The sequence below is a fragment of the Haliotis rubra genome, unplaced genomic scaffold, assembly GCF_003918875.1.
Source record: "Haliotis rubra isolate DU_JTF1 unplaced genomic scaffold, ASM391887v1 Scf24, whole genome shotgun sequence".
Taxonomy (NCBI): Eukaryota; Metazoa; Mollusca; class Gastropoda; order Lepetellida; family Haliotidae; genus Haliotis; species Haliotis rubra.
Genome location: NW_025766447.1, coordinates 1,673,877 through 1,696,621, shown reverse-complemented (window position 1 = coordinate 1,696,621; position 22,745 = coordinate 1,673,877). Strand labels below are relative to the sequence as shown.

At 41.2% G+C, this 22,745-nt stretch overlaps 1 protein-coding gene across 8 annotated transcripts in view; it reads left to right on the top strand.

Annotated features, from left to right (window-relative positions):
* LOC124278610 overlaps positions 1-8,105 on the top strand; it is a 93,581-nt gene extending 85,476 nt beyond the window's left edge. For all 8 annotated transcript variants that reach the window (XM_046714368.1, XM_046714365.1, XM_046714367.1 and 5 more), the window contains 7 exons: positions 43-148; positions 760-873; positions 1,369-1,497; positions 2,002-2,163; positions 3,687-3,911; positions 5,138-5,331; positions 7,541-8,105. In XM_046714368.1, coding sequence (XP_046570324.1) covers positions 43-148; positions 760-873; positions 1,369-1,497; positions 2,002-2,163; positions 3,687-3,911; positions 5,138-5,331; positions 7,541-7,615 — 1,005 coding nt within the window. In that variant the 3' untranslated portion in view covers positions 7,616-8,105. The remainder of the gene's footprint in view (positions 1-42; positions 149-759; positions 874-1,368; positions 1,498-2,001; positions 2,164-3,686; positions 3,912-5,137; positions 5,332-7,540) is intronic.
* Positions 8,106-22,745: the final 14,640 nt, after the last annotated feature.

Genomic DNA, 22,745 nt, shown 5'->3' with positions numbered 1-22,745 from the left:
GTGTATTTGCTAATGGTGTATGTATATTTGATGATGCCACAGGTTTGTGGAAGTGACGGGAAGACTTACAATTCAGAGAAGGAACTGATCATCAAAGCCTGCAAGAACCAAAACTTCGTGGAGAAATCCTACGATGGTCCATGCAGAGGTAGGCATTGTAGCAAGTCTTATGTTGAGTTCATACGTTTGTCACGAGATTATATTCTTTAAATGACCTAAAGACTGACGAACTTTTTCCATGTGAAAGAGTTTTCTCATATCTGAGACCAATCAATCTTGCACGTAGCCTTTACCATATATTGGGATAGGTCGGAGTGTCGCTGCATGGCCGTTCAACAACATCTACGACCCATCTTCGTGATGCAGATGAATTCATGCTCATCCAAACTATGGACTCGATCTACAGCAATCTATAATTTTACCCCTGTATCTATTTTACAAATATTGATAATCACTTTTAAGTGATGAGCCGATTGATCAATGATGAATAACATTTGTAATTGGCACACTTTCATGAACAACTTTGAAAAGCTCTCCCGTCACGCTGATTGTGTCGGTCATTTTCACATCCTGAAGTTGATGTAAATTTATTACGACTTATGGATCCCCAAATGATGGACATGTATTGTACTCAAGGACAGGTTATATTGTGAAAGGATAGATGGATGGGTGTTATATTGGAGGACATTCGGAAGGCTGTAGTACAAGAGGTCGGGCTGGGTCTGAAGGGTAGGACTACATGCGAGTTTGGTGTTCCAGATGACTGTGCCAACACGGAGTGCGAGCTGCCCAGCCAGGTGTGTGTGGTGGAGAATGGCAAGGCAAAGTGTCAATGCCCTGTGTGTACGGAGTCGGAGGCCAATGTTACTATAGGTAAATACGTACAGCGCTGCAAGTACGTCACTACGTACGATCTACGTGTAATACAAGAGCACATCTGCTACAGTACAACACCTGGTCTACAGAAATAAAAACAGCTGCATGTATGATGCATTTATTGTTTATATCTTTGTTTGTTTGTACACACACCTGGTCTGTAGTAAGATAATACTTTCATGAAATACAAAACAGTGTCCTCAAATTCTTGCGTGAAAAGTATGTTTGCTTACCTATTCTATTGCCTGAAATATTTATTGTTTACATCTTGTTTGTTTGTGTATTTATTGTTTACATCTTTTATCTTGTTTGTGTATTTATTGTTTACATCTTTGTTTGTTTGTGTATTTATTGTTTACATCTTTGTTTGTTTGTGTATTTATTGTTTACATCTTTGTTTGTTTGTGTATTTATTGTTTACATCTTTGTTTGTTTGTGTATTTATTGTTTACATCTTTGTTTGTTTGTCATCAACCTTTTGCCATGTTGTAGAGGCAGTGTGCTCCTCTACTCACCTGATGTTCAAGAGCAGGTGCGACTTCGATAAGTATACGTGTGGCATCGGCAACTCGGAGATCACCATCGTCTCCACTGGCAAGGAATGTGAAGGATCTGGAGCAGGTACCATTCCCCCGACAATAAACAATTTGTTATGTGGAAAAAGGGTTGATGAAACCACCACATATTTCATGTAAATTAAAATGTGATACCACTTTGTAATGAAAAGGTGGGATGGGATTAGGATTCCGAACAACATACATCCTGTAATGTAAAGTAAGAGAGGGATAGGAGGCACTTTCATACAACAATGTTTTGTAAAGTAATGGCAGGTGGTTCATTTACATTGTGTGTCAACAATGCTACCCTTTCACATGCAGTAGGGTGTATGGAAGGGGTAATGGATTGCCTGCAGTGTCATGCTGTATTTGTACCCTTCATAGTAGGGTGTAGGGAAGGGTGGGTGTACATGTGTCATGCTGTATTTCAGGCTACCCTTTCACATAGTAGGGTGTATGGAAGGGTGGGCACTATGTACATTGGGTGTCATGCTGTGGGACCATAGTAGGGTGTAGGAAGGGGTGGGGACCATGTACATTGCCTGCAGTGTGTTGTGCTATATTGCAGGTTACCCTATGGCACAGTGGGGACCGTGGGGACCCTGCAGTGTTACATGTGGTACTGGGTTCGAATCAAGGACACGTGTTCCCCTTGGCAACGCGTTAGACTCAAATGGCAACCCACTGAAGGAGACGGCCATCGCCTTGTGCTACAGGACATGCCCAGAAGGTAGGACGTCTTCTGAACACCTCATCAAGGGGCCCTGGTGTTATGGGTTACACGATGAAAAGCAGGTTACTACTGTCTTGTATATGCTTCACTTCGATGAAGCTGATAGGCACAAGCATAGTGTTGTCAAACTAAGAATCAGGGGCCCCGTTCTGGAATCTATCTTACGGGTACCGTAAGGCTATGTTAGGAGATGGAAGTTACGGTGATCCGCAGGCAAACGGTTGAAACGGGGTGAACGGAGTGAAGGAACAGGGGAGTTAAATCTAAATATACTTGTTGAATCACATGTCCGTCATATGGAATACTTGCGGAGTTACCTCCCTTGCCTTCATTCACCCGCTACGCCAGAATAAATGTTACGAAAATTCTAACAATACGAGGCAGATAAAAAATAAAAAATCTCCAACGGTTTAATGGTAAAATTAGGCAATATGATATTTCTATATAATTTAGGCTTATTCTTGTTCCTTCACACCGTTGAACCGGACGCCGGCAGGGGTAATGGAGGCGAAGAACGATGTGACATGCCACGAGTGGCGCTTAAAATGTTCAATTAAAAATATTTACGTGAGTAATTATTAAATGTGAGGTTGGAAATCTGAGAGTACATTAACCCTGAGAGGAAATGGATGTCTACCTTTGATGGTGGCGATATTTTGTTTTGATATTAAACATATTTTTCGAACCGAAGCGAGGGAAGTACGTTGCCAAACTTTGCTCGTTTCGCTCGCGCATAGAAAGACTGGTCATTTTTCTCTCTGTTGCGTAATCCTATTTGCGCTACATTATGCCTGTGTGTCATCTTAGCGCTAAGATAGGTTTTATGGAACGGGCCCTGGGCGAATCTTGGATGCCTAACTCCACCCGGCACGGCGAATACAGACTTGGTATTTATGTTTACAACTATTTCTTATTTCATGACTAGTGTGCAACAAAAAGACTGCATGTATTCATAAGATCGGTATTTCAAGACAAACACCGCTCAAGATCCAGTGGAGGACTTAATATCCAAATACAGAATTTTGTTACCATACAGACATGGACAGTGCTTTTGCTTCTCATTTGAAATCTATTATAGGAATTGTTAATTAAAAAGATCTTACTGTACCAGCTCTTTTGTACAAGCTCTGTCATAAAATTCTACTAGTGTACAACTCTGCCGTAAAACCCTACAGTAAAACTATACTGTTAATATCTACTGTACAACTCCTCTATAAAACCCTACTGTAAAACTATACTGTTAATATCTACTGTACAACTCCTCTATTGACAACCATTATTGGCATGAGTATAATTACAGTAAAAGTCTGCTGTACAAGTCTGCTGTACAACCCTACTGTACATATATATACAGCACAACTCTACTGTAAAGCAATACTGTACAACACTACTGTAAACCTATTGTACAGTTCTACTGTACAGTAAAACAAAACTGTTAATCTCTGCTGTAAAATGAATACTCTGCCGTTAAGACACAACCTCTACTGTATGGGCACCAATGTGTTGTAAATGTATGACAGGACCCTGCACTGCCACCACGTGCCCCAAGGCCCAGGTGTGTGTTTCCAACAATGAGACCTCTTCAACCAACTGTACCTGCCGCAAGTGTGACAACCGCGGCTACGACCCCGTCTGCGGCCGTGTGGGCAACTTCGTCAGGACCTACGTCAACCTGTGCGAGCTGGAGAAGGATGCCTGTGTCAAGACCCTGCCCATGACAATCGTACAGGACTTCGCTTGTGAAGGTAAGACACTGATGAGTGAGTGAGTTTAGTTTTACGCCGCTTTTATCAATATTCCAGCAATATCACGGCGGGGGACACCAAAAATGGGTTGCACACATTGTACCCGTTGGAAAACCCTGGTCTTCAGCGTGGCAAGCGGACGTTTTAACCACTAGGCCCCGATGAGTTAGTGAGCGGCATATGCTTACATCGTACACCGCCAACCGCCATAAGTCAAAACAAACAAATGAGGCATTGTTCCTGTTGTACTTGTTTGTTTATTAACGCTCCATTTTGTATTGTCCAGCGATAATACTTCTGCCTGTTAATAATCAAGTCTGGGCAGACTATCCAGTGATTGATACTATGAACAACGACCCCAGTCATCGGTGTACGACAACACGCCATCAGGGTACCCAGCCTATAACTGGGTCCATTCAGTCGCCTCGAACAACCAGCATGGGTTACTGGGACCCACTCTCACCTAGACTCCCTACAGGGGCACTGCTAATGGAGAGTATGTTGATATGGTTTCACGCCGCTTTTAGTACTCCAGCACATATCACTGCTTGGAACTCCAGAACTGGGCTTCACACATTGTACTCATGTTGGAAATCGAACCAAGGATGAGGAAACGCTTTACCAAGCCTACCACTGGGTCCATTCAGTCGCCTCGAACAACCAGCATGGGTTACTGGGACCCACTCTCACCTAGACTCCCTACAGGGGCACTGCTAATGGAGAGTGTGTTGATATGGTTTTACGCCGCTTTTAGTACTCCAGCACATATCACTGCTGGGAACTCAAGAACTGGGCTTCACACATTGTACTCATGTTGGAAATCGAACCCAGGATGAGGGAACGCTTTAACCACTAGGTTACCCCGCCGCCCCTGCTGTAAGAGAATAGTGGACACCCAAGGCAATGACTTCTTTGATTGGCATTCAAGAAGTTGGGTAGATGAAGAATGAGGACTATTTTTATGGATATACAACTTCTTAATTCTGTATAGGGACGTTTCGACATAGATTCTAATGTCCGCTAAGACCACTACACAGAATAATGAAGTTATATATCCATAAAAATAGTCATCAATCTTCATCCAAGGCAATGTTCTTAAAGGTATTACTCTGCCGCTAATTTTGTCAGGTATTAAATGTAAAATTGATTTTGGAAATATCAGTGAGACAAATTGAACAAAATTAACCCAACTGTTTCTACACCATTGCCCCACCTTGTGTTTGTAGTGAAACCAGTGAACTGCTCCAAGATGGCAGCATGGGGGTCCAGGAAAGACGACAAGGGGTGCGAGTCCATCTTCATGGACTTCGGTCAGTGCGGAGGAGGTTGTGGGCAGATAGCAACTAAGTGCTGCACGCCCAAAGTTGAACAACAGTCCATACAAGTCAAGTGTATCGGACAAACAGCCTACAATACAACTGTAAGTAGTTGGAGGGAACAGGGGTTCATCCGTCGTTGCTTTTAACCCGGGTTATTAGGTTGGATTAACGTGCATTGAGCACTTGAAGTAACTGTACAATTACATACACCATAGTGTGCGCCTCATACATATAGAGTATACTAAACGATGTCCTCCGTGTAATACCATATATATGAAACGAGTGAATGGTTTGGTATCTAACGAGTGAACAATAACACCCAGCTCAACCAACATTAGCAAAATAATATCTCAGAATTCAAACTACAGAACGAGTGCACTACGCCACCATAACAGGGGCCACGCGTGTCAATACGTTACATTTATAATTGTCAACGTTAGTCTATTTAATTTGATTTTTTTAAAATTAACAAGGGGTATGAAAAAGGGACCAAATGACGTCAACCAACACATTATTTTTTATATATGTAAATGCTAATACACGCAAAACATCTGAAATATCGCATCTTAGAGATGTGTTGTGAATGGCGGCCGACATTTTGTTTTGATCACGTTACTTTGGTCATGTGACGGAGTGCAAATAGTTCCGGCATCGTGTGCTGCCGGAATTTTGAACATTTATTAAACAGTGATATCTTCAACGGGTGAGTAATAAAATTTATAACACGACAAGAGCAGTGTACATGTTAACTTCAGCTATAACACCAACCCCATAACAGTGTACATGTTAACTTCAGCTATAACACCAACCCCATAACAGTGTACATGTTAACATCAGCTATAACACCAACCCCATAACAGTGTACATGTTAACTTCAGCTATAACACCAACCCCATAACAGTGTACATGTTAACTTCAGCTATAACACCAACCCCATAACAGTGTACATGTTAACATCAGCTATAACACCAACCCCATAACAGTGTACATGTTAACTTCAGCTATAACCCCATAACAGTGTACATGTTAACCCCAGCTATAACACCAACCCCATAACAGTGTACATGTTAACTTCAGCTATAACACCAACCCCATAACAGTGTACATGTTAACTTCAGCTATAACACCAACCCCATAACAGTGTACATGTTAACCCCATCAGTGTATAACACCAACCCCATAACAGTGTACATGTTAACTTCAGTTATAACACCAACCCCATAACAGTGTACATGTTAACTTCAGCTATAACACTAACCCCATAACAGTGTACATGTTAACATCAGCTATAACACCAACCCCATAACAGTGTACATGTTAACTTCAGCTATAACACTAACCCCATAACAGTGTACATGTTAACATCAGCTATAACACCAACCCCATAACAGTGTACATGTTAACTTCAGCTATAACACCAACCCCATAACAGTGTACATGTTAACTTCAGCTATAACACCAACCCCATAACAGTGTACATGTTAACTTCAGCTATAACACCAACCCCATAACAGTGTACATGTTAACTTCAGCTATAACACCAACCCCATAACAGTGTACATGTTAACTTCAGCTATAACACCAACCCCATAACAGTGTACATGTTAACTTCAGTTATAACACCAACCCCATAACAGTGTACATGTTAACATCAGCCAACCCCATAACAGTGTACATGTTAACTTCAGCTATAACACCAACCCCATAACAGTGTACATGTTAACTTCAGCTATAACACCAACCCCATAACAGTGTACATGTTAACTTCAGCTATAACACCAACCCCATAACAGTGTACATGTTAACATCAGCTATAACACCATGTTATAAGACATGGGTGTAGTTATGTGTTGACAAGGGCTGCTTAGACACTGGTGTGTGTTACTGTTATATGTTCAGGTGCAAATGTTGCAGTGTCTTCAAATTCTGGTGCGTATCGTTGACGCCTCGTGAAGCAAGTGCGTGGCGTAGAACACCTAGACATTTAACTTCACATAGTGTATGTTATTGCGGTGCCTAATGCGGTGTTAGGCCATCAGGAAGCATTAGCTATGCTTATCTGCCTGACTGAGTCTAATTTTACGCCGCTTTTAGCAATATTCCGGCAATATTACGGCGGGGGACACCGGAAATGGGCTTCACACATTTTAGCCATGTGGGGATCGAACCCTGATCTTCAGCATGACGAGCGGAAGCTATTACCCCAAGGCTACCCCACCGCCACTGCTTATCAAATCACATCACATCAAGTATTGCACTTCAATTAAATGTTCGATGGATTTATTGAGACACACTTGCTTGATGTTTCAGATGGATGTTATAACCAGCTGTGATTGTGAGGAAACCAAAGCTCCAAGCAGCACGCCGCGAACAGGCATCCTTTAATCTAGGTTGTCTCCCCTTCCTTACTCTGGATGGAGGCCGTAGATACACAGAAGCTGAAAGCCACTACATCACGTCGTACAGTGTTGTGAAACAAACCGATTCTAAGATAGTGTGTAAATAAGGGAATATCGTTTTGATGATGTGAATTAGAAAAAATATATTTTATGAGTTTCAGCATGTTCCTGAGTATAAGGCCAAATACATATTTTTTTAAATCATTTATGTTAACATATGAATATGTGCAGCTTTCTGATGTCAATAGTATCACGTGCAACGTTGCCAAGCTGACGAAATGTGCAATATTTGGGATACGGGTCTGCTTATTCACAGATACCAGCTTTGTCTTCCAGTGCTATTATCAGTAGTATTATATTCTGTGATTTTCTATTTCAGGGAGAAATAAAAGATATAGTTTGACTAAACTGTTTCCTGTTACTTTGTATTTCTATCTATTTACAGACTTCATCCAGTGAATAAAAGTGCAATATAGCATATGTCTTTGTTATCATGGATGCTACATGGTGGTATGACTTGCTCAAAATACATCTAACTTCATAGGAGAGATGTGGAAAATATTGTGCATCCACGGGGTGAAACGTTATTATCTACGGGGGTAATGATAGGTACGCTAAATAATATTACAACACACGTCCGTAACACGTTAACTAAATATGTGCATACTACACGTGACTGTCCATACAACATCTTCAACAGTGATAGTCCAGACTACACCTTCTACAGTGATAGTCCATATAACACCTTCTACAGTGATAGTCTATATAACACCTTCAACAGTGACTGTCCATACAACACCTTCTACAGTGACTGTCCATACAACACATTCAACAGTGATAGTCCATATAACACCTTCTACAGTGATAGTCCATAAAACACCTTCTACAGTGACTGTCCATATAACACCTTCAAAAATGATAGTCCGTAAAACACCTTCAACAGTGATAGTCCATATAACACCTTCAACAGTGATAGTCCATACAACACCTTCTACAGTGACTGTCCATACAACACCTTCTACAGTGACTGTCCATACAACACCTTCAACAGTGATAGTCCATATAACACCTTCAACAGTGATAGTCCATAAAACACCTTCTACAGTGATAGTCCATATAACACCTTCAACAGTGATAGTCCATATAACACTTTCAACAGTGACTGCCCATACAACACCTTCTACAGTGACTGTCTATACAACACCTTCTACAGTGACTGTCAATACAACACCTTCAACAGTGATAGTCCATATAACACCTTCAACAGTGATAGTCCATAAAACACCTTCCACAGTGATAGTCCATATAACACCTTCTACAGTGATAGTCTATATAACACCTTCAACAGTGATAGTCCATATAACACTTTCAACAGTGACTGCCCATACAACACCTTCTACAGTGACTGTCCATACAACACCTTCAACAGTGATAGTTCATATAACACCTTCTACAGTGACTGTCCATACAACACCTTCAACAGTGATAGTCCATATAACACCTTCAACAGTGATAGTCCATATAACACCTTCAACAGTGATAGTCCATATAACACCTTCAACAGTGATAGTCCATATAACACCTTCAACAGTGATAGTCTATATAACACCTTCTACAGTGAAAGTCCATACTACACCTTCAAGAGTGATAGCCCATACTACACCTTCAACAGTGATAGTCCATATAACACCTTCAACAGTGATAGTCCATACTACACCTTCAACAGTGATAGTCCATATAACACCTTCAACAGTGATAACACCTTCAACCATACATACTACACCTTCTACAGTGATAGTCCATACTACACCTTCTACAGTGATAGTCCATATAACACCTTAAACAGTGATACTCCATAAAACACCTTCTACAGTGATAGTCCATATAACACCTTCAACAGTGATAGTCCATATAACACCTTCAACAGTGATAGTCCATATAACACCTTCTACACTGACTGTCCATACAACACCTTCAACAGTGACTGTCCATATAACACCTTCAACAGTGATAGTCCATATAACACCTTCAACAGTGATAGTCCATACTACACCTTCAACAGTGATAGTCCATACTACACCTTCAACAGTGATAGTCCATATAACACCTTCAACAGTGATAGTCCATACTACAACTTCAACAGTGATACTCCATACTACACCTTCTACAGTGATAGTCCATAAAACACCTTCAACAGTGATAGTCCATATAACACCTTCTACAGTGATAGTCCATAAAACACCTTCTACAGTGATAGTCCATACTTCACCTTCTACAGTGATAGTCCATAAAACACCTTCAACAGTGATAGTCCATAAAACACCTTCTACAGTGATAGTCCATAAAACACCTTCTACAGTGATAGTCCATACTACACCTTCTACAGTGATAGTCCATACAACACCTTCTACAGTGATAGTCCATACTACACCTTCTACAGTGATAGTCCATACTACACCTTCAACAGTGATAGTCCATACTACACCTTCTACAGTGATAGTCCATACTACACCCTCAACAGTGATAGCCAATATAACACCTTCAACAGTGATAGTCCATATAACACCTTCTACAGTGATAGTCCATAAAACACCTTCAACAGTGATAGTCCATACTACACCTTCAACAGTGATAGTCCATACTACACCTTCTACAGTGATAGTCCATACTACACCTTCAACAATGATAGTCCATACTACAGCTTCAACAGTGATAGTCCATAAAACACCTTCAACAGTGATAGTCCATAAAACATCTTCAACAGTGATAGTCGATACAACACCTTCTACAGTGATAGTCCATACTACACCTTCAACAGTGATAGTCCATACTACACCTTCAACAGTGATAGTCCATAAAACACCTTCAACAGTGATAGTCCATATAACACCTTCAACAGTGATAGTCCATACTACACCTTCAACAGTGATAGTCCATAAAACACCTTCAACAGTGATAGTCCATAAAACACCTTCAACAGTGATAGTCCATATAACACCTTCAACAGTGATAGTCCATATAAAACCTTCTACAGTGATAGTCCATACTACACCTTCAACAGTGATAGTCAATATAACACCTTCAACAGTGATAGTCCATATAAACACCTTCAACAGTGCCTGTCCATATAACACCTTCAACAGTGACTGTCCATACTACACCTTCTACAGTGATAGTCCATACTACACCTTCAACAGTGATAGTCCATATAACACCTTCAACAGTGATAGTCCATACTACAACTTCAACAGTGATACTCCATACTACACCTTCTACAGTGATAGTCCATAAAGCATCATAAAACACCTTCAACAGTGATAGTCCATATAACACCTTCAACAGTGATAGTCCATATAACACCTTTCAACAGTGATAGTCCATACTAACACCTTCTACAGTGATAGTCCATAAAACACCTTCAACAGTGATAGTCCATATAAACACCTTCTACAGTGATAGTCCATAAAACACCTTCTACAGTGATAGTCCATACTACACCTTCTACAGTGATAGTCCATATAACACCTTCAACAGTGATAGTCCTTCTACAGTGATAGTCCATACTACACCTTCTACAGTGATAGTCCATACTACACCTTCAACAGTGATAGTCCATACTACACCTTCTACAGTGATAGTCCATACTACACCTTCCACAGTGATAGTCCATAAAACACCTTCAACAGTGATAGTCCATATAACACCTTCAACAGTGATAGTCCATAAAACACCTTCAACAGTGATAGTCCATACTACACCTTCAACAGTGATAGTCCATACTACACCTTCTACAGTGATAGTCCATACTACACCTTCAACAGTGATAGTCCATATAAACACCTTCAACAGGTGATAGTCCAGTGATAGTCCATATAACACCTTCTACAGTGATAGTCCATAAAACACCTTCAACAGTGATAGTCCATACTACACCTTCAACAGTGATAGTCCATATAACACCTTCTACAGTGATAGTCCATACTACACCTTCAACAGTGATAGTCCATACTACAGCTTCAACAGTGATAGTCCATAAAACACCTTCAACAGTGATAGTCCATAAAACATCTTCAACAGTGATAGTCGATACAACACCTTCTACAGTGATAGTCCATACTACACCTTCAACAGTGATAGTCCATACTACACCTTCAACAGGGATAGTCCATAAAACACCTTCAACAGTGATAGTCCATATAACACCTTCAACAGTGATAGTCCATACTACACCTTCAACAGTGATAGTCCATAAAACACCTTCAACAGTGATAGTCCATAAAACACCTTCAACAGTGATAGTCCATATAACACCTTCAACAGTGATAGTCCATATAAAACCTTCTACAGTGATAGTCCATACTACACCTTCAACAGTGATAGTCAATATAACACCTTCAACAGTGATAGTCCATATAAACACCTTCAACAGTGCCTGTCCATATAACACCTTCAACAGTGACTGTCCATACTACACCTTCTACAGTGATAGTCCATACTACACTTTCAACAGTGATAGTCCATACTACACTTTCAACAGTGATAGTCCATATCACACCTTCAACAGTGATAGTCCATATAACACCTTCAACAGTGATAGTCCATATAACACCTTCAACAGTGATAGTCCATACTACACCTTCAACAGTGATAGAAAATAAAACACCTTCAACAGTGATAGTCAATAAAACACCTTCAACAGTGATAGTCCATACTACACCTTCAACAGTGATAGTCCATACTACACTTTCAATACTGATAGTCCATATAACACCTTCAACAGTGACTGTCCATATAACACCTTCAACAGTGATAGTCCATACTACGCCTTCTAGTATCTAACGAGTGATAGTCCATAATACACATTCAACAGTGATAGTCAATATAACACCTTCAACAGTGATAGTCCATATAACACCTTCAACAGTGCCTGTCCATATAACACCTTCAACAGTGACTGTCCATACTACACCTTCTACAATGATAGTCCATACTACACTTTGAACAGTGATAGTCAGTACTACACTTTCAACAGTGATAGTCAGTACTACACTTTCAACAGTGATAGTCCATATAACACCTTCAACAGTGATAGTCCATATAACACCTTCAACAGTGATAGTCCATATAACACCTTCAACAGTGATAGTCCATACAACACCTTCAACAGTGACTGCCCATACTACACCTTCAACAGTGATAGTCCAGGTAACACCTTCAACAGTGACTGCCCATACAACACCTTCAACAGTGATAGTCCATATAACACCTTCAACAGTGATAGTCCATATAACACCTTCAACAGTGATAGTCCATATAACACCTTCTACAGTGATAGTCAATAAAACACCTTCAACAGTGATAGTCCATACTACACCTTCAACAGTGATAGTCCATATAACAGCTTTCAACAGTGATAGTCCATACTACACCTTCAACAGTGATAGTCCATACTACACCTTCAACAGTGATAGTCCATATACCACCTTCAACAGTGATAGTCCATAAAACACCTTCAACAGTGATAGTGCATATGACGCCTTCTACAGTGACTGTGCCTACAACACCTTCAACAGTGTTAGTCCATATAACACCTTCAACAGTGATAGTTCATACAACACCTTCAACAGTGACAGTCCACACAACACCTTCAACAGTGACTGTCTATAATACACCTTCTACAGTGATAGTCCATATAACACCTTCAACAGTGACAGTCCATACAACACCTTCAACAGTGACAGTCCACACAACACCTTCTACAGTGATAGTCCATACAACACCTTCAACAGTGATAGTGCATATAACACCTTCAACAGTGACTTTGCTTACAACACCTTCAAAACTGACTGTCCATACAACACCTTCAACAGTGACTGTCCATGCAACACCTTCTACAGTGACTGTCCATACAACACCTTCTACAGTGACTGTCTATACTACACCTTCTACAGTGATAGTCCATACAACACCTTCTACAGTGACTGTCTATAGTACACCTTCTACAGTTACTGTCTATACAAGACCTTCAACAGTGATAGTCCATACAACACCTTCAACAGTGACTGTCCACACAACACTTTCTACAGTGACTGCGCTTACAACACCTTCTACAGTTACTGTCCATACAACACCTTCTACAGTGACTGTCTATACTACACCTTCTACAGTGATAGTCCATTCAACACCTTCAATAGAGACTGCCCATACAACACCTTCTACAGTGATAGTCCATACAACACCTTCAACAGTGACTGTCCATACAACACCTTCTACAGTGACTGTCCATACAACACCTTCTACAGTGACTGTCTATACTACACCTTCTACAGTGATAGTCCATATAACACCTTCTAAAGTGACTGTCTCTACAACACCTTCTACAGTGACTGTCCATACAACACCTTCTACCGTGACTGTCCATACAACACCTTCTACAGTGACTGTCTATACTACACCTTCTACAGTGACTGTCTATACTACACCTTCTACAGTGACAGTCCACACACTACCTTCAACAGAAACTGTCCATACAACATCTTCAACAGTGACAGTCCACACACCACCTTCTACAGTGACTGTCTATACTACACCTTCTACAGTGATAGTCCATACAACACCTTCTACAGTGACTGTCTATACTACACCTTCTATGGTGACAGTCCACACACACCCTTCAACAGAATCTGTCAATACAACACCTTCAACAGTGACAGTCCACACACCACCTTCTACAGTGACTGTCTATACTACACCTTCAACAGTGACTGTCCATACAACACCTTCTACAGTGACTGTCCATACAACACCTTCAACAGTGATAGTCCATACAACACCTTCTACAGTGACTGTCCTTACAACACCTTCTACAGTGACTGTCCATACAACACCTCAACAACGACTGTCCATACAACACCTTCAACAGTGACTGTCCATACAACACCTTCTACAGTGATTGTCCATACTAACACCTTCAACAGTGACTGTCCATACAACACCTTCTACAGTGACTGTCTATACTACACCTTCTACAGTGATAGTCCATACAACACCTTCAACAGTGACTGTCCATACAACACCTTCAACAGTGATAGTCCATACAACACCTTCTACAGTGACTGTCCATACAACACCTTCTACAGTGACTGTCTATACTACACCTTCTACAGTGATAGTCCATACAACACCTTCAACAGTGACTGTCCATACAACACCTTCAACAGTGACTGTCCATACAACACCTTCTACAGTGACTGTCCATACAACACCTTCTCAGTGACAGTGACTACTGTGACTGTCCATACAACACCTTCTACAGTGACTGTCCATACTACACCTTCTACAGTGACAGTCCACACACCACCTTCAACAGAAAATGTCCATACAACACCTTCAACAGTGACAGTCCACACACCACCTTCTACAGTGACTGTCTATACTACACCTTCTATAGTGACAGTTCACACACCACCTTCAACAGAATCTGTCCATACAACACCTTCAACAGTGACAGTCCACACACCACCTTCTACAGTGACTGTCTATACTACACCTTCTACAGTGATAGTCCATACAACACCTTCTACAGTGACTGTCTATACAACACCTTCTACAGTGACTGTCCATACAACACCTTCTACAGTGACTGTCTATACTACACCTTCTACAGTGAGTGTCCATACAACACCTTCTACACTGACTGTCTATACAACACCTTCTACAGTGACTGCCTGTACTACACCTTCAACAGTGACTGTCCTTAAACACCTTCTACAGTTACTGTCCATACAACACCTTCAACAGTGATAGTCCATATAACACCTTCAACAGTGATAGTCCATATAACACCTTCAACAGTGATAGTCCATACTACACCTTCTACAGTGATAGTCCATACTACACCTTCTACAGTGATAGTCCATAAAACACCTTCAACAGTGATAGTCCATATAACACCTTCTACAGTGATAGTCCATAAAACACCTTCAACAGTGATAGTCCATACTACACCTTCAACAGTGATAGTCCATATAGTCCATAGTCCATACACCTTCTACAGTGATAGTCCATACTACACCTTCAACAGTGATAGTCCATACTACAGCTTCAACAGTGATAGTCCATAAAACACCTTCAACAGTGATAGTCCATAAAACATCTTCAACAGTGATAGTCGATACAACACCTTCTACAGTGATAGTCCATAATACACCTTCAACAGTGATAGTCCATACTACACCTTCAACAGTGATAGTCCATAAAACACCTTCAACAGTGATAGTCCATATAACACCTTCAACAGTGATAGTCCATACTACACCTTCAACAGTGATAGTCCATAAAACACCTTCAACAGTGATAGTCCATAAAACACCTTCAACAGTGATAGTCCATATAACACCTTCAACAGTGATAGTCCATATAAAACCTTCTACAGTGATAGTCCATACTACACCTTCAACAGTGATAGTCAATATAACACCTTCAACAGTGATAGTCCATATAAACACCTTCAACAGTGCCTGTCCATATAACACCTTCAACAGTGACTGTCCATACTACACCTTCTACAGTGATAGTCCATATAACACCTTCAACAGTGATAGTCCATATAACACCTTCAACAGTGATAGTCCATATAACACCTTCAACAGTGACTGCCCATACAACACCTTCAACAGTGATAGTCCATATAACACCTTCAACAGTGACTGCCCATACTACACCTTCAACAGTGATAGTCCAGGTAACACCTTCAACAGTGACTGCCCATACAACACCTTCAACAGTGATAGTCCATATAACACCTTCAACAGTGATAGTCCATATAACACCTTCAACAGTGATAGTCCATATAACACCTTCTACAGTGATAGTCAATAAAACACCTTCAACAGTGATAGTCCATACTACACCTTCAACAGTGATAGTCCATATAACAGCTTTCAACAGTGATAGTCCATACTACACCTTCAACAGTGATAGTCCATACTACACCTTCAACAGTGATAGTCCATATACCACCTTCAACAGTGATAGTCCATAAAACACCTTCAACAGTGATAGTGTCCATGACTACCCTTCTACAGTGACTGTGCTATACAACACCTTCAACAGTGTTAGTCCATATAACACCTTCAACAGTGATAGTTCATACAACACCTTCAACAGTGATACAGTCCAGAAAACACCTTCAACAGTGACTGTCTATAATACACCTTCTACAGTGATAGTCCATATAACACCTTCAACAGTGATAGTCCATACAACACCTTCAACAGTGATAGTCCATACAACACCTTCTACAGTGATAGTCCATACAACACCTTCAACAGTGATAGTGCATATAACACCTTCAACAGTGACTTTGCTTACAACACCTTCAAAACTGACTGTCCATACAACACCTTCAACAGTGACTGTCAATGCAACACCTTCTACAGTGACTGTCCATACAACACCTTCTACAGTGACTGTCTATACTACACCTTCTACAGTGATAGTCCATACAACACCTTCTACAGTGACTGTCTATAGTACACCTTCTACAGTTACTGTCTATACAAGACCTTCAACAGTGATAGTCCATACAACACCTTCAACAGTGACTGTCCACACAACACTTTCTACAGTGACTGCGCTTACAACACCTTCTACAGTTACTGTCCATACAACACCTTCTACAGTGACTGTCTATACTACACCTTCTACAGTGATAGTCCATTCAACACCTTCAATAGAGACTGCCCATACAACACCTTCTACAGTGATAGTCCATACAACACCTTCAACAGTGACTGTCCATACAACACCTTCTACAGTGACTGTCCATACAACACCTTCTACAGTGACTGTCTATACTACACCTTCTACAGTGATAGTCCATATAACACCTTCTAAAGTGACTGTCTCTACAACACCTTCTACAGTGACTGTCCATACAACACCTTCTACCGTGTGACTGTCCATACAACACCTTCTACAGTGACTGTCTATACTGCTACACCTTCTACAGTGACTGTCTATACTACACCTTCTACAGTGACAGTCCACACACTACCTTCAACAGAAACTGTCCATACAACATCTTCAACAGTGACAGTCCACACACCACCTTCTACAGTGACTGTCTATACTACACCTTCTACAGTGATAGTCCATACAACACCTTCTACAGTGACTGTCTATACTACACCTTCTATGGTGACAGTCCACACACACCCTTCAACAGAATCTGTCAATACAACACCTTCAACAGTGACAGTCCACACACCACCTTCTACAGTGACTGTCTATACTACACCTTCAACAGTGACTGTCCATACAACACCTTCTACAGTGACTGTCCATACAACACCTTCAACAGTGATAGTCCATACAACACCTTCAACAGTGACTGTCCACACAACACTTTCTACAGTGACTGCGCTTACAACACCTTCTACAGTTACTGTCCATACAACACCTTCAACGACTGTCCATACAACACCTTCTACAGTGATTGTCCATACAACACCTCCTACATTGACTGTCCATACAACACCTTCTAAAGTGACTGTCTATACTACACCTTCTACAGTGATAGTCCATACAACACCTTCAACAGTGACTGCCCATACAACACCTTCAACAGTGATAGTCCATACAACACCTTCTACAGTGACTGTGCATACAACACCTTCTACAGTGACTGTCTATACTACACCTTCTACAGTGATAGTCCATATAACACCTTGTAAAGTGACTGTCTATACTACACCTTCTACAGTGACTGTCCATACAACACCTTCTACTGTGACTGTCCATACAACACCTTCTACAGTGACTGTCTATACTACACCTTCTACAGTGACTGTCTATACTACACCTTCTACAGTGACAGTCCACACACCACCTTCAACAGAAAATGTCCATACAACACCTTCAACAGTGACAGTCCACACACCACCTTCTACAGTGACTGTCTATACTACACCTTCTATAGTGACAGTTCACACACCACCTTCAACAGAATCTGTCCATACAACACCTTCAACAGTGACAGTCCACACACCACCTTCTACAGTGACTGTCTATACTACACCTTCTACAGTGATAGTCCATACAACACCTTCTACAGTGACTGTCTATACTACACCTTCTACAGTGACTGTCCATACAACACCTTCTACAGTGACTGTCTATACTACACCTTCTACAGTGAGTGTCCATACAACACCTTCAACAGTGACTGCCCATACAACACCTTCAACAGTGATAGTCCATACAACACCTTCTACAGTGACTGTGCATACAACACCTTCTACAGTGACTGTCTATACTACACCTTCTACAGTGATAGTCCATATAACACCTTGTAAAGTGACTGTCTATACTACACCTTCTACAGTGACTGTCCATACAACACCTTCTACTGTGACTGTCCATACAACACCTTCTACAGTGACTGTCTATACTACACCTTCTACAGTGACTGTCTATACTACACCTTCTACAGTGACAGTCCACACACCACCTTCAACAGAAAATGTCCATACAACACCTTCAACAGTGACAGTCCACACACCACCTTCTACAGTGACTGTCTATACTACACCTTCTATAGTGACAGTTCACACACCACCTTCAACAGAATCTGTCCATACAACACCTTCAACAGTGACAGTCCACACACCACCTTCTACAGTGACTGTCTATACTACACCTTCTACAGTGATAGTCCATACAACACCTTCTACAGTGACTGTCTATACTACACCTTCTACTGTGACTGTCCATACAACACCTTCTACAGTGACTGTCTATACTACACCTTCTACAGTGAGTGTCCATACAACACCTTCTACACTGACTGTCTATACAACACCTTCTACAGTGACTGCCTGTACTACACCTTCAACAGTGACTGTCCTTAAACACCTTCTACAGTTACTGTCCATACAACACCTTCAACAGTGATAGTCCATACAACACCTTCAACAGTGACTGTCCACACAACACTTTCTACAGTGACTGCGCTTACAACACCTTCTACAGTTACTGTCCATACAACACCTTCAACGACTGTCCATACTACACCTTCTACAGTGACTGTCTATACTACACCTTCTACAGTGACAGTCCACACACCACCTTCAATAGAAACTGTCCATACAACACCTTCAACAGTGACAGTCCACACAACACCTTCTACAGTGACTGTCTATACTACACCTTCTACAGTGATAGTCCATACAACACCTTCTACAGTGACTGTCTATACTACACCTTCTATAGTGACAGTCCACACACTACCTTCAACAAAATCTGTCAATACAACACCTTCTACAGTGACAGTCCACACACCACCTTCTACAGTGACTGTCTATACTACACCTTCTACAGTGATAGTCCATACAACACCTTCAACAGTGACTGTCTATACTACACCTTCTACAGTGATAGTCCATACAACACCTTCTACAGTGACTGTCTATACTACACCTTCTACAGAGACAGTCCACACACCACCTTCAACAGAAACTGTCCATACAACACCTTCTACAGTGACTGTCTATACTACACCTTCTACAGTGATAGTCCATACAACACCTTCTACAGTGACTGTCTATACTACACCTTCTACAGTGATAGTCCATACAACACCTTCTACAGTGATAGTCCATACAACACCTTCAACAGTGACTGTCCATACAACATCTTCTAAAGTGACTGTCTATACTACACCTTCTACAGTGATAGTCCATACAACACCTTCAACAGTGACAGTCCACACTCCACCTTCAACAGAAACTGTCCGTACAACACCTTCTACAGTGACTGTCTATACAACACCTTCTACACTGAAAGTCCATACAACACCTTCAACAGTGACAGTCCACACACCACCTTCAACGACTGTCCATACAACACCTTCTACAGTGACTGTCTATACTACACCTTCAACAGTAACTGTCCATACAACACCTTCTACATTGACTGTCTATACTACACCTTCTACAGTGACTGTCTATACTACACCTTCTACAGTGACAGTCCAAACAACCACCTTCAACAGAAACTGTCCATACAACACCTTCAACAGTGACAGTCCACACACCACCTTCTACAGTGACTGTCTATACTACACCTTCTACAGTGATAGTCCATACAACACCTTCAACAGTGACTGTCCATACAACACCTTCTACAGTGACTGTCCATACAACACCTTCTACAGTGACTGTCTATACTACACCTTCTACAGTGATAGTCCATATAACACCTTCCACAGTGACTGTCTCTACAACACCTTCTACAGTGACTGTCCATACAACACCTTCTACCGTGACTGTCCATACAACACCTTCTACAGTGACTGTCTATACTACACCTTCTACAGTGATAGTCCATACAACACCTTCTACAGTGACTGTCTATACAACACCTTCTACAGTGACTGTCCATACAACACCTTCTACCGTGACTGTCCATACAACACCTTCTACAGTGATAGTCCATACAACACCTTCTACAGTGACTGTCTATACTACACCTTCTATGGTGACAGTCCACACACACCCTTCAACAGAATCTGTCAATACAACACCTTCAACAGTGACAGTCCACACTCCACCTTCTACAGTGACTGTCTATACTACACCTTCTACAGTGATAGTCCATACAACACCTTCTACAGTGATAGTCCATACAAGACCTTCAACAGTGACAGTCCACACACGACCTTCAACAGAAACTGTCCACACACCACCTTCAACAGAAACTGTCCACACAACACCTTCAACAGTGACTGTCCATACAACACCTTCAACAGAAACTGTCCACACAACACCTTCAACAGTGATAGTCCATATAACACCTTCAACGGAAACTGTCCATACAACACCTTCAACAGTGATAGTCCATACAACACATTCTACAGTGACTGTCTATACTACACCTTCTACAGTGATAGTCCATACAACACCTTCAACAGTGACAGTCCGTACAACACCTTCAACAGTGACAGTCCATTCAACACCTTCAACAGTGATAGTCCATACAACACCTTCAACAGTGACAGTCCATACAACACCTTCTACAGTGACTGTCCATACAACACCTTCAACAGTGACAGTCCATACAACACCTTCAACAGTGACTGTCTATACTACACCTTCTACAGTGGTAGTCCATACAACACCTTCTACAGTGACTGTCTATACTACACCTTCTACAGTGACAGTCCACATACCACCTTCAACAGAAACTGTCCATACAACACCTTCTACAGTGACTGTCTATACTACACCTTCTACAGTGATAGTCCATACAACACCTTCTACAGTGACTGTCCATACAACACCTTCTACAGTGACTGTCCATATAACACCTTCTACAGTGACTGTCCATACAACACCTTCTACAGTGACTGTCCATACAACACCTTCTACAGTGACTGTCTATACTACACCTTCTACAGTGATAGTCCATACAACACCTTCAAGAGTGACAGTCCACACACCACCTTCAACAGAAACTGTCCATACAACACCTTCTACAGTGACTGTCTATACAACACCTTCTACAGTGAAAGTCCATACAACACCTTCTACAGTGACAGTCCACACACCACCTTCAACAGAAACTGTCCATACAACACCTTCTACAGTGACTGTCTATACTACACCTTCAACAGTAACTGTCCATACAACACCTTCTACAGTGACTGCCCATACAACACCTTCAACAGAAACTGTCCATACAACACCTTCTACAGTGACTGTCCACACACCACCTTCTACAGTGACTGTCCATGCAACACCTTCTACAGTAACTGTCTATACAACACCTTCAACAGTAACTGTCCATACAACACCTTCTACAGTGACTGTCCACACACCACCTTCTACAGTGACTGTTTATACAACACCTTCAACAGTGACTGTTTATACAACACCTTCAACAGTGACTGTCCATACAACAACTTCAACAGTGACTGTCCATACTACACCTTCTACAGTGACTGTCCATACTACACTTTCTACAGTGACTGTCCATACTACACCTTCTACAGTGACTGTCTTTACAACACATTTGTCATTTGTTTTATAATTGATAAATCAAAAACAACACATAAC